Source organism: Pyrus communis, chromosome 13, assembly GCF_041283825.1.
Source record: "Pyrus communis isolate YQ-2024b chromosome 13, ASM4128382v1, whole genome shotgun sequence".
NCBI classification, from domain to species: domain Eukaryota; kingdom Viridiplantae; phylum Streptophyta; class Magnoliopsida; order Rosales; family Rosaceae; genus Pyrus; species Pyrus communis.
The window spans coordinates 4,120,518-4,133,212 of record NC_142577.1 but is presented as its reverse complement, the minus strand read 5'-3'; the positions used below and the strand labels follow the sequence as shown (position 1 = coordinate 4,133,212).

Below are 12,695 nucleotides of genomic sequence, written 5' to 3'. Positions count from 1 at the left end.
ATACTCACGAATTTGGAAAGTAGATTAACCAATTGCCCACTACAGCATGATCATGTTGTACCCCATTCATTCATCATTTTATGCTTTGCTTTCTCCATAAAATATGAGATTCCACTCCGCGCAACTTGAACCTTTCTCTCCTACCCTCTCTTTTCTGCGGAAAATTTTCATGTATACGATACATCACGTTCCATAATATATATGAACATAAAAAAATTCCAAACGAGTCTTAAGATACGAACTCAACTAAGGCATACACGGTATCAATCGAATCGAGCAGCGTCCTTGTCAATTGAGCAGATTTGAGCGTAATCAAGTTAGCTCCCGTATATGTTCAACCTCTAGATTCGAGTTAGAAATAGATTGTCAAAGTGTTCAAGGGAAGCAAGTATTGGATCCTAACAATTACAATATCACTCCAATTAAAAATAAACTCTTGTCAATCAAAAGCGGGTACGAGGCCCAAAACAAACCTCAACCTTTCCTTTACAAACAAAAACACAAAAAGAAAGAGTTACCGAGGAGAAAATGTTAAAAAATGCGCCTTTTCATTTTCATGCCGCAGGATTTTTTTTCCCAAGGTTTATCCCTTTTGTGGTTGGGGAAAGAAAATCCTAGAAAATTAAAAAGGTCAAAAAAAGAAAGAAATATTAATTTACAGGCTTGCCGTGATTGTAGCCGTAATACGATAGGTACCACCTAACAAACTTCTTCAACCCGGTTTGCAAATCGGTTGTGGGCTTATACCCGAGTTCCCTTCGGGCCAAGCTTATATTCGCGTGCGTGAACGGAACGTCGCCGTTTCCAGGCATGTCCACCACATTTTTCTTCGCCTTCGTCCTCAAATGCCGCTCCAAGATGTTGACGAGTGTGGGCACTGTCACCGGTGATGTGTTCCCCAAATTAAAGATACGGTATGGCGCCGCTCCCCGCTTCTTCCCACCCGACCCGGTACTCTTCCCGGACGTATCCAATGACCCCAAACAACCCTTCACGATGTCGTCAATATACGTGAAATCCCTGGCCAAGTCCACCCGGTTCTTGCCCCTGTAAATGGTGATGGGCTTCCCCTGGAGGATGTTGCGGGTGAAAGAGAAATAGGCCATGTCGGGTCGGCCCCACGGTCCGTACACGGTGAAAAATCTCAACCCGGTAATTGACAGGCCATAAATATGGTTGTAAGTGTGGGTAATTTCTTCGCCGGCTTTCTTGGTGGCGGCGTAGAGGCTAGCCGGCTGGTCAGTCCGGTCTGATTCGGAGAATGGGACGTTGTCGTTCAGACCGTAGACAGAGCTGGACGAAGCCCAAACAATGGACGGCTGAGGATTGGCCGATTTGCAGACTTCGAGAATCGTCACGAGGCCGGCGATGTTGCTGTGGACGTAAGACTGCGGATTCTCCATGGCGTACCGGACGCCGGCCTGAGCCGCCAAGTGCATCACATGGGTGAACGCCACTGTATCGAATAGCTTGTCCAGAAGGCGATTGTCGTTTATGTCGCCCTCGACGATGAAAACGCCGTGGGTCTTGAGGAGCGACCGGCGAGCCTTCTTTAGCGACGGATCGTAGTAGCTGTTGAAGTTGTCAATTCCGACGACGCCGTCTCCGCGCTTTTTGAGGGCCAGGGAGACGTGGGTTCCGACGAAACCGGCTGCACCGGTGACGAGGACGGACATGCCGCCGGAGCGGTGGATCTGGGCGGAGTTGCGGACCTGCTTCTCCCACTGGATGCCGCCCCAGGAGGCGGAGAAGTAGCGGCTGCCGGAGTCGACGAAGCTCTGAAAACTCAAATAGGACGCCGTCAAGGCGATAAGAAATAAGACCCATAAGAACATGGTGCTTGTGGAGGCGAAACATCGGTGGAACTGGCGGTTCATGGCGTGGCTGCGTTCGATTTTGAACTTTCCGGGCGTCGACGGGAACAACTCATCCTCCAATGCAGACGGCATATCTTGTAAAATTTCTGACCTTTTTTCTTCTGGGTTCCTCTCTGATGTCTCTTTTTCTTTGTTTCTCCAAAACCCACAATTAACAAAATTTGGAACCCGTTTTTCAGTTGGATTGGATTTGAAAAATTGCGTTTTTGATTTTGATATGCAAAAAGAAAGAGATCGAAGAAGGAAGGTAAACAAGTGCAGATTTTATTTGATTTGGGATATTAAAATATCTGCACCTGCTATTAGTGGGAAGGTGATGGAGGGATATATATATAGTGGTCACCCACATTGATACACGACACCGACAGGCTTATACGCGTGAACGCGTTAATGGACCGGGGCGGCCAGTGAGGAAGTGATGAGGAAGCAGCAGCAAAAACCAACAAAAAAAAAAAAAATCAAAAACCAATAAACAAAAAAAAAAAAAAAAAAAAAACGAGAAGGGTATTTTCGTCATGAAAACATTTATATGTACGATGGAGTTGAAAACGTTGAATGGACTTATTATAATAGTGTATAAAGTAGATTTGGGGGATTTTGTTTGTTTGTTAGTTTCCTTAATTCACTGAGACCATTTCTAAACGAACTGGATCCTCTGCTCAGGATGAGAATCTTCGGGAGCAATTTATCCGGACCGTTGAAATTTGATCCAATGGATTCCAAACAAGAGGCTTCTAAAAGTGTAATAATTGCAGCTGTTAAATCAAGTTTGAACGGTTCAGATAGACTACGCAAGATGATTCCCATCTCGAGCTCAGGAAATAATCTAATTCCATTTCTAAAAGGTTTGTTTTATTAACACCCACATTTTGGGACTACACCCTATATTACTTTTTCAATTAAATTTTTCTTAACAAATCCTATTTAATTTCCAATACTACCCTCACATCTCATATCTTATACACCCCACATCTCATATCTTATACACCCCACAATCATCAACTAAGTAACCACATATCAAACTCTTCATCTCTTTCAAACAAAAGAATAATCAGCATTTTAAAACAAAAAAGATGAATTAAATTGTTGTATAAAATCTCCATCTTGCCGTTTGATTTGTAAACATTCGTCAAATTTTCTTGAATAATTACGTTGGATTCTAAGCCTGAAGGGTCAATGGTATGAATTGTTCTTATAAAGTCATGTCAGATCCAACTAGCCAAAAAACATTGGATTTCTTCATCATCAAATAGCCACAAGAATATTATATTTAATTACATCTTAAAATGTCAACATTCTCAAGTTTTCTTCTCATTTCTTGGATTCCAATTAGAGCATGACTTTGCAAAAAGTTAAATTTTTATTCCATTATTTAAATAATTTCTTGAATGTGAAAACCAACCAATGAACGAGGAACAAAACTTGATTTTTTATTCCGTTCATCAAAAGATTTTTTTTTATCAATGTGTTTGTGTTTTAAGGGGTTTTGTTTTACAATGGAGAGTAAAAGTAGCTATGAGTGTGACAGCCCGTCCCGAGAATGCTAAACGTACGCGTGAAAAGACAGATTTGCCCCTAGTGCGTTTTCTTTATGTTTTGTGGTTGTTTTTGGGCTCCTTGTTGGCATGTTTTGGGCCACACACCATAACCTGCACCCACACCCATTTCCTTGCCCTGTACTCCCCTGTCCCAAGCCCCATTCCTTTCTCATTTCCATTGAAACGTACGGACACACCCACAAACCTATCAAACCTCCACAGATCGAAGAAACCAAGCACATATTCAGACTCGTGAGGCTTGTAGGAGTCCAACCATGCCTATTTCAGGTAAGAACACCTTCGTTTTCACGTCGAATACACGATGTCCGATTTAAGGTACTGTTCATGCACACGTGATTTCTCACTTTTTAGGGAATTTCAAGCTTGTAGGTAGCTTGGTGAGGTCTCTGGGAGGCTCAGGGTAGCTCATTTGATGGTTTTGGACGTCTAGATCACTAGTTTCGAAGTTGGCCGGAGTTGGGTTGATTTTTCAGGTGAGATTTTGTGGATTTTAGCTCTTGAAAGTGGTATGATTGTGTTCCTCTAGTTCTAAACTTCATTTTGGTACCAATTTTGTGAAATTTGGATGAAAAACGAAGAAGATATCGAAGTTTGAAATTTTGTGGAGGCTCGCCGGAAAAGACGACGGAATATTCCGTCAAGTCTGACGGAATATTCCTGACGCCGTTGACAGAATCTGTTAAATCTGACGAAATATTTCCTACGGCGTCAGTTGATGCCGTCAGCGAGCCAGGCACGTGCCTGCGCGTGGCCGGCGCATGTGGCCGTGCCTTGGCTGGCGCGTGGGGGCGCGTGCGGCGGTGAAAAATTATTTTAAAAATATGGGGATGTTCCTGAGGTTGAGTAGATCACGTTGGTATATTCATACACCCCATTTGAGCATTGTATGAGAAGTTATTTCTAAAGTTTGGTTATGTGCTTTAAAATTAACGTTTTTATAGTTATTTCGCATATAGGTGAGACGTATCCCGAGGACAAGCGTGGTCACTCGAGGCAAGGGGGTTACGACCCTTCCACTTACTAGTGAGTGGGCTTTTGGTTTTCCGTATATACCTATATACTTATATTTTTCCCAGAAATTGTTTTGAATTGTCAATCGCCATATGCCATGCATTAGATTATCGTTATTTGTGCATCGTTAGTTGCATTATTAGTTGTATATATATACATATGCATATTGGGTGCTGCAAACGCACAGGTAAGTGCCAGGTAAGTGTTATTCATGTTTACTTTCAGTTGCGATTCGAGATGCTTAAAGAGCTCATAACCTGCACCCCCGGTGTTAGTGTTTCCGCCCAGAGTAGGGCACAGTCCTTCACGTGTTGTTCACCTCCTGCACGCTCAGCTTGGATCCAAGTTAGGTGCACAGTCCTGTCGTACAGACCACTTTAGGTGGTTTCGACTCGTAGGTGACCCGCGATTATTCGCACAGCCTTCACGTGATCGTAGCACTAGAGCGTTTACATGTATTACACCCAGGCCTGTCGTACAGACCACTTTAGGTGGTTCCGACTCATGGGCAGGTTTAGTTAGTTATTGTGATTGAGATTTAAGCTCTAGATGCAACCGCACAGGTCACGTTAGGTGACTCCGGCTGCCAGACTATATGTGATTGATATGAGCACTTGCATTTCATTGTGAGATTTGGCATGGCATATCCCAAAACATGATTGATATATTTATATATATATGAACATATGTTTATTTTCTGGAAAGTATACAGGTTTTACGGCGAGGGGTTAGAACTTATTTATTAAATGGTTTTCGAGAAGCTTTGTTTTTGCCCACTCACGCTTTTGTTTTGCGCCCCTCCAGGTGTTGGAAGTATGCCCACAAAGCCACTCATTTGATGTAATAGCTTTTTGGAATACTTATTGTGTTAAACTTTTATATGTTTAATAGAGGGCAAAGCTTATTGTTAATCACTATTTATAGTATCTTGTGTTTAAGCAATAAGGGAATCCAAGGAATGTATTTGATCTAAGAGACAAGTGATTTAAGTTAGTTAAATTAATGAGACCTTTCTCTTATGTTCATTCCTAAAACGTTCCTAGCCATAGGATTGCCAATTGGGCATTGACAATCCGCTAAGGTTAGTATGTGTTATGTCGACTCAAGCGTGAGTATGAACTAGTCTCAAGTCATTTGGTGTTGGACACTAAGGCAAACACATAGGTGCTCGAAAGAGTAATCGAGTACACTGAACAACGATCAAACAAGAGTTCGAACATACATGTCATGTGAGAACTCAATAGTTGCAATATGCAAAGTAGTCCTTTGACCTGAGGCATCATTGATGTCTAATGGTTAGGTCCTTGATCTTTGATTATGTCAACGGCATTCCATTGGAGTGTCCACAGCATTGTTGGGGTCAAGCTATCTAGTCATGTAGGCATATGAATGCACAACAAGGGATCTCTAACCTTCCATGGTGGAAGAAGAATACTCTAAGATATGATTCGAGAATCTTTGGCCAAAGCATATGAATATGACTAAGGAAGCTTGTTCCAAATCTTATTCAGTTGAATCATATAGAGAAGTATCACATTGGATAGTAGACATGAAACAAACTATCACTTAAACAATGTGATTAAGAGTATTGTATTAGAGAAGGACCGTATTGCATTGTAGTTGTAACTGGATAGGTTCTCCAACCACTTCTACTTAGCTTGGGTAACCATGACATGCTGCTAGGCGTCACCCATGGTTTGTGGAAGCCCTAAAGATTAGCAAACACTAATTTTAAGGGAGAATTGAAATGTGGTTTCAATTCACAATCGATCGTTAAGAGTAACATCGCCCACTACCTCGCTAATTGGAACCTAATGGATCGTACACCGAGTAAGGATATAAGTGAAGAAATTATATGAAATGGATAAGCAATTAAATGGTTTAATTGAAGAATGGTCAAGATTAATTAAATAGTTAATTAATTATACGAAACGTTCGTATTGGGCGTTTAAGTTAGTTTTGGGCTTCGGGGCACAAAAAACGTTTTGGTCCACAAGGCCCATTATGTTTAAGTTGTATGACAACTAAAACAAAATGGGCAATTAAGCCCAATAACAACATATGGCCGGCCATAAGGGTGAGGGGTAGCAAACTTGTATTAATTACAAGTTTGCCACTCACATGAAATGAAGTATAAAATCAACATTATAGCTTTGTTTCAAAGAAGGGTTTTCTAATTGAATTTGGGTGAAACATATTCTCTCATTTTCTACATAGAGGCCGGCCACTTAGGGGAGGAACATCTAGCAATCTATTCTTCCCTAAGTCATCCATTTCATCTTCACACTACATCTTTGGTGTGGAGACTTAGAGACATCAAACCTTTGGTGTTTTGGAGAACAAATCCTCAAAGAAGAAAAGGAGCACTAAAAGGGAGGAAATCACAAGGAAGATCGAAGGAGCAAGGAGGTGACTTGAAGGCCCTCCACTTGGGTGAATCCCTTGTGCAATCAAGGATGAGCTTCAAGGGTAAAGAATCTCTAAATTCTTATTCTCTTTAATATTGTTAAAGAGTCTTATGGTTCACCATATACTAGGCTTTGAAAGTCATGGGTTTTATGAATTGTTTTTGGATGCATGCCTACTTTAATTTGTTAATAGTTTGCCTATGTATTCAAATGTTCTTTACATGTTGTTAGCTAGGACATAAATTTTCCTTCACCAGGTTCTAGCTATCTAGCAGGTTTGTTGGTTTCCCAGAGGGCTTTCCCGGCATTTCTGACAGACAATCACCAGCGTAGGGCCACCTTCGGGTGTACTGTTGTTGCGTCATTTTCGTTTGGATTGCTTAGGCGTTATGCTCTGGCGTTATGCTCTGAACTTGTGTCTCACTTACGCTAGCACTTATTTCAATTACCTTATGTATGCTAGTTTTTAATTATTCGTACTTTTTCTATTATTGTTTTATTAGCTTCCGCATTGTGCACATGGTTACGTTACCTCTGCGTGATGGCCAGCACGCCCTGATCTCGGTCGGGGTGTGTCAATGAGGGCTCGAATAGTCATTTCATATTAGAGTTACAAGTTGTTTAGTATTACATTTTTAAAGAGTGCTACTAGACCCACCACAGTGTCCTATTTTCCCACTCACATGATAATCCCACCCATCATAAAAAATTAAAAAAGTAAAATGTTATTTCCCCACCCACCATTATTCCTAATATAACCATAATTATTTTTAAATAACTCTAATATATCTTTAAATAAATAAATAAAAATAGAAAAAATGAAAGAAAATGCAAGACCTAAGACTTAGACATTCATCATCTCCTTCACACCTATTACAGCCCTGGAGAGACCTCGGACTCCCAAACCACTATTCTTCCTCCTTTTTTGTCAAAACCGCAAATCTCACACTCAGTTTTCTTTTTTCTCCATTCAAGTTTCTTGCCTTCGTCTAGCACACGCCCATTCCTTCCTCCAACTTTTCTGTTAATTCTAACCCAAATCATTCCTAACCTCTTTCCACCAAAGATATCACACTGCACTCACCATGATTTATTTATTATTTTAAATTATTATTTTTTTTTTCAAAACTTTTGTAATGAATTAAATAGGGGTTTAAGAATCTTTTTATAAAAGAATAAATATGTTATGAACATTTTCATTAAATGGTGAGTGGAGAAATAAGACACGAGAGTGGGAACATCACCACTCTTTTTAAATGAGATGTATTTGACAACACGTTCGGTGTTAATAAAAAAACTCTTTCTAAAATAAATAAATAAAAATAACCGAGACCAAATACTTGAATAAGAAAAGAAGCGATACCCATGCCTCCGACGACCACTCAACCCCGACAACCAACCGACTGCCACCCGTTCCGTCCATCTCCTTGTCGCTTCTCAGATGATCAGACCACAATTCTGGAAGAATCTGGAAACCTGGAAGAATTTGGTTTGGAAGATTCAGATATATATGCAGCCACCCCACCCAAGCCCCTCCCGCGTTGATCTCGACTTCCATTTTTTCTGGCATGAAGATAAAAACAAATGCAGAGAAGACGGAGAAGATGACCCATTCTTTTTCTATTTTGTCTGACAAATGTTATTGAGAGGTAACAGAGTTAGACGGAGTTAAATATGGGGACAGATGTCAGGCACTGAAGTAAGACACAGAGGGCCAAAGAAAGTTGAAGGGAGTGGATTAATTATGGCATTGAGCAATTATGCGGTTTTTTTATTTTTTACTTTTTTTTATTTGGGTATTTTTGAAATTGGAGTAGGTTTGTGAATTAATTGGTGTGATTACTTACTGTGATACGAAGCAATACGATTAAATGAGAAGTAAATATGACAGCATTGTTTAGCAAAGTTGAATGAGGGTCCTCCGCATCTTATTAGTCAGGATTTTGGAAATTCTCTAATTGTATCCGTTTAAATTATATTGTGTGGTTAGTTTTTGTTAGATATTGTTTATATTTAATTTTAAAAAAAAATTACAATTATTTCTAACTGCACGATATATGATGAACATATACGGTTAGAAGATCTCCGGGATCCTTATTCAGCAAAGTTCACATTGGAGTGCACTTTATTCAGGTCGAAATGATTCATGACATTTTTTTTCTTTCCAAAGTGGAAAACAACTGGTAGTAAGCCACAATTACCATCTTTTCCCGATCCAGAGAGGTTATGAGAAATTTCACCCTACCCGTAGTCATAGTCAAACAGACTCATCAACTCGGAACATCGAATTCGAGACCTTCTACCTATTTTTATTTATTAGGGAGTCGTAGTTCGCACCCTTACCCTTACAAGGCACAGTTGGTATATAGAATTTCCTTGGCTTGAAGTCTTGGAATAAGTTCAGGAATTGGCTTTGATTGGTTTGACTTGGATTTGATTGATTCTATTAAGGGTTCCCAATTTAAATGACATAAACTAAACCATAAAGAAATGTATAATTTCAGCTTATTTAGTTTTCAATTAATTTTATGCTCGATAAAGATTAAAATTAGTGTTAAATCTAGTGCTAATCCGATCTATCAAATGCCTCTTCATAGTGAGAGAGAGAGAGAGAGAGAGAGAAAGAGTAGAGCTGGCTTTACAACCCGACTAAAAACAATGTGAACTGAGATGGACAAAGAGAGTGTGGGGTGTTTTGTAAGGAATTGGATCTCATCCGGATTCACTCACATCTTAATCATTCATTTTGTATCGTGCAGTCAGAAATTATTTGATTTTTTTATTTAAAATTAAATATAAAGAGTTTCTAATGAAAACTAAAATGACTGTACGATATACGATGAACAGTTAAGATATAAGGATCTTTAAGATTCCCACAAAATAAATTCGAAGAGGATCCTGTTTCGTTTTGTAATGCGGTGGACAGAGTGGCATTGATGAATGAAACAATCAAATCAACTGGGTGTTTTGAACATGGGCGCCACGCAATATTGGCTGTTTGGGGAAAGGCGAAAATCTGGGTGCAATATTACTCAAACTCCCAAAACTAATATATATTTTTTTTTCCTAAATTATTTTAAAAAATGTAATATAGTTTCTCTTGAAATAATAAAATAAAATAAAAATTTTGTAAGGAATTGTTTGGGCCCAAAATATTGGTGTGGGTCGAGTTAGGAGTTGTTCTCAGCCCGGCAATATGTTTCTAGAATCATCATGGGCTGTGGCTAAGATTAGCCGAGTTCTAGTATGAGGCAGATTGATTGGGTGAGTCGAATCCTAGTATAATAAGGAGTCTCAATGAAATGAGGATGCTGAGATTTGAGAAGTGAATGTGGTTGGATAAAGAGATTGGTTCAAAGTCCTAATGGAGGAAGGATTGGCCGAGATCTAGTTAGATTAGGATGAAGAATCTTAATCTGAGTGTAGTTTTGGTTCAGTCATATCGAGATTGGTTGCTATAAATAAGAAGGGGGTGCATCATTCTAGCCCCTCTAATTCAACACACAAACTGCCCTGCGCAAACACTCACTCTACGCGAAACCTCTCAACAACCTTGATATTTTCATTTTCTTTTTTCGCCAACACATCTTCAGTTTGGATAAACAGCACTGTGAAGGCAACCGGTGACATCTTCAGTTTGGATAAACAACATTGTTGTTGTAGAATCAGCCGATCGTGGAGCACCTTCAGCTTGGATAAACAGCATTGCGTCAAGGCCGACTAGTTATCTATCTGAGTCTCTGTCGAGAGGGATTTTTCGAATCCTTATTGCAGAGGTCATCTCATTAGCCTTCTCGACGAAGTGAGATGTTATAGATTACTAGGCTCGGCACATTGAATGTCGAGTTGTTTTATGATTGGATACTCATAAGTAAGTTTTAGAGTTTGGCATTCTGATGGCCAAACCACGTTTACCATCAAGACATACATTTCTTTTCAGTACTTGTGTCCATATAGTTTGGTACCGGTTTGGCGTGCTTATACTCTTACGAATATAATCAACATGACCGAACTCGGTGCCAACGATCCGTGAACTTCGCAAGACTAGCAGCCTTGTCTTCAGGCTCTAGAATCCGAAGGCCAAGACGTGTTCCTTCCTCGGCCGTAGTTGCAAGATCAAGAAGTTAGCAACACACTCAATGTGACATCAACACATTTTACTCCCTGGCTGAGCTAAACCAATGAGTTGGCACGCCCTGCATCAACCGAAGGACGTAGTTAGCTTATTAATTACTCAGCCTGTGCGCCACGTAGGCTTGGTAGTTTTTAGGGTCAACATTTTGGCACGCCCAGTGGGACCCATTACTAAAGCTACGAAGTTCATGACCATTGAGACACGGTCAGTAAAAAAGAAAATAGGGATGGGTAAATCAGTGACTAACCTTCCACCTATGGTCCAAAACCCAGATCATGATGGCCTGTCACAAGCACAGAATCCTTCTGCTGCCATCACACCCGAAGCCACAAGTGTGACATGCTGAGAAAAGGAAGTTAGTCTCGGCGGACAAGCTCGTGATGCAGATATCACCACCAGAGTGACAAAAGCAATTTTTGTCGAAGGAATAATCGAAGATTGCGATGAGGATGATGGTAAAGGTTCTGATCCACCGACTAGATCTTTTCTTCGGTCGAAGAACAATGTCAAATTTTCAGTTGAGAAGTAAGAAGCATACTTGAAGTAATACGGAGTAATGGTGAGGCACACAATAAAATGCTCGAATTGTTGGTTAGTAAAGTTTACAACGGCGGAACCATCGATCGTTCCCAGCAACTTCCACCTAAGGGTAATCCGGTATCAACGCTACAGGCTGAAACAAGATCTGCTCAGCTCAAAATGATCTATTTGGAAAAAAGAGGAGGATTGAGCAGCAGATCAGACGAGTCCGACCAGAGAGAAGAAACAGCATCCGTTGATGTGATCGAGGTCCAAAGAATGATCGATTCGGCCTTGAAAAAAGGGCCGAAGTTCCCAAAGTTCATTCATCCATACCCAGCTTATGTAGAGAAGTTTAAATATCCTAAAGGTTTTAAAATCCCAGACTTTAGCCTTTTCGTTGGGGAATCGTCCCTGTCTTTGTTAGAACATGTCGCTCGGTTCACTGCACAATGCGGAGATGTTAATAGCGACTTCCATAAACTGCGACTATTCAAATTCTCGCTAACATGTTAGGCATTTGCTTGGTACATCAACCTCCCGCCCAATTCTATCCAAAGTTGGGAGGAATTGGTCGAAAAGTTCCATGAACAATTCTACCGACCGGGGATGGAAATGTTAGTTTCATCACTGGCAAGGATGGCTCAAACATTTGACAAGTCGCCAATGGAATACTTAATGAGGTTTAAGTCGGCTAGAAATTGGTGTTGAGTACTTCTCCCTCAAGTTGAATTCGTCAAAATCGCTTTGAACGGCCTGAATATGGAATATAAAAAGAAATTCTTGGGTGCAAACTTCCGAGATATATATGAACTGGCCCAGCATGTCAAGCAATATGATTATTTGCTCCGAGAGGAAAAGATCTCAAAGTTCCTATCCCGGGGAACGATTTACAAGAATCCCATGATTAGCTACGCATTAGCCGAAGGCAAGGATTCCTGATATGCCAGTGTGGACACGACCGAGATAGTGATAGATAAACCGTACGTATGCAAGGCATTGGCTCAAATTAATTCCAAGGATACTGAAACCCACTCGGCCTCTGAAGAGACAATTAAAACATCAAAAGTTTACACATTTGATATCACTAAGGCCGATGCAATTTTTGACCAGTTGTTGCTAGCAAGATCATCAAACTTCGGCCAGGACATAACATTCCCAAGGTCTAAAAGTTGAAAGGCAAAAC

General features: G+C 40.4%; 1 protein-coding gene across 1 annotated transcript; it reads right to left on the bottom strand.

Annotated features, from left to right (window-relative positions):
* Positions 1 to 391: 391 nt before the first annotated feature.
* Positions 392 to 2,277, bottom strand: GAE1 (UDP-D-glucuronate 4-epimerase 1). The gene has a single exon (XM_068476492.2). It carries the CDS (start codon positions 1,947 to 1,949, stop codon positions 651 to 653), a length of 1,299 nt encoding a protein of 432 aa, XP_068332593.2. The 5' UTR covers positions 1,950 to 2,277; the 3' UTR covers positions 392 to 650.
* Between the last annotated feature and the right edge of the window lie 10,418 nt (positions 2,278 to 12,695).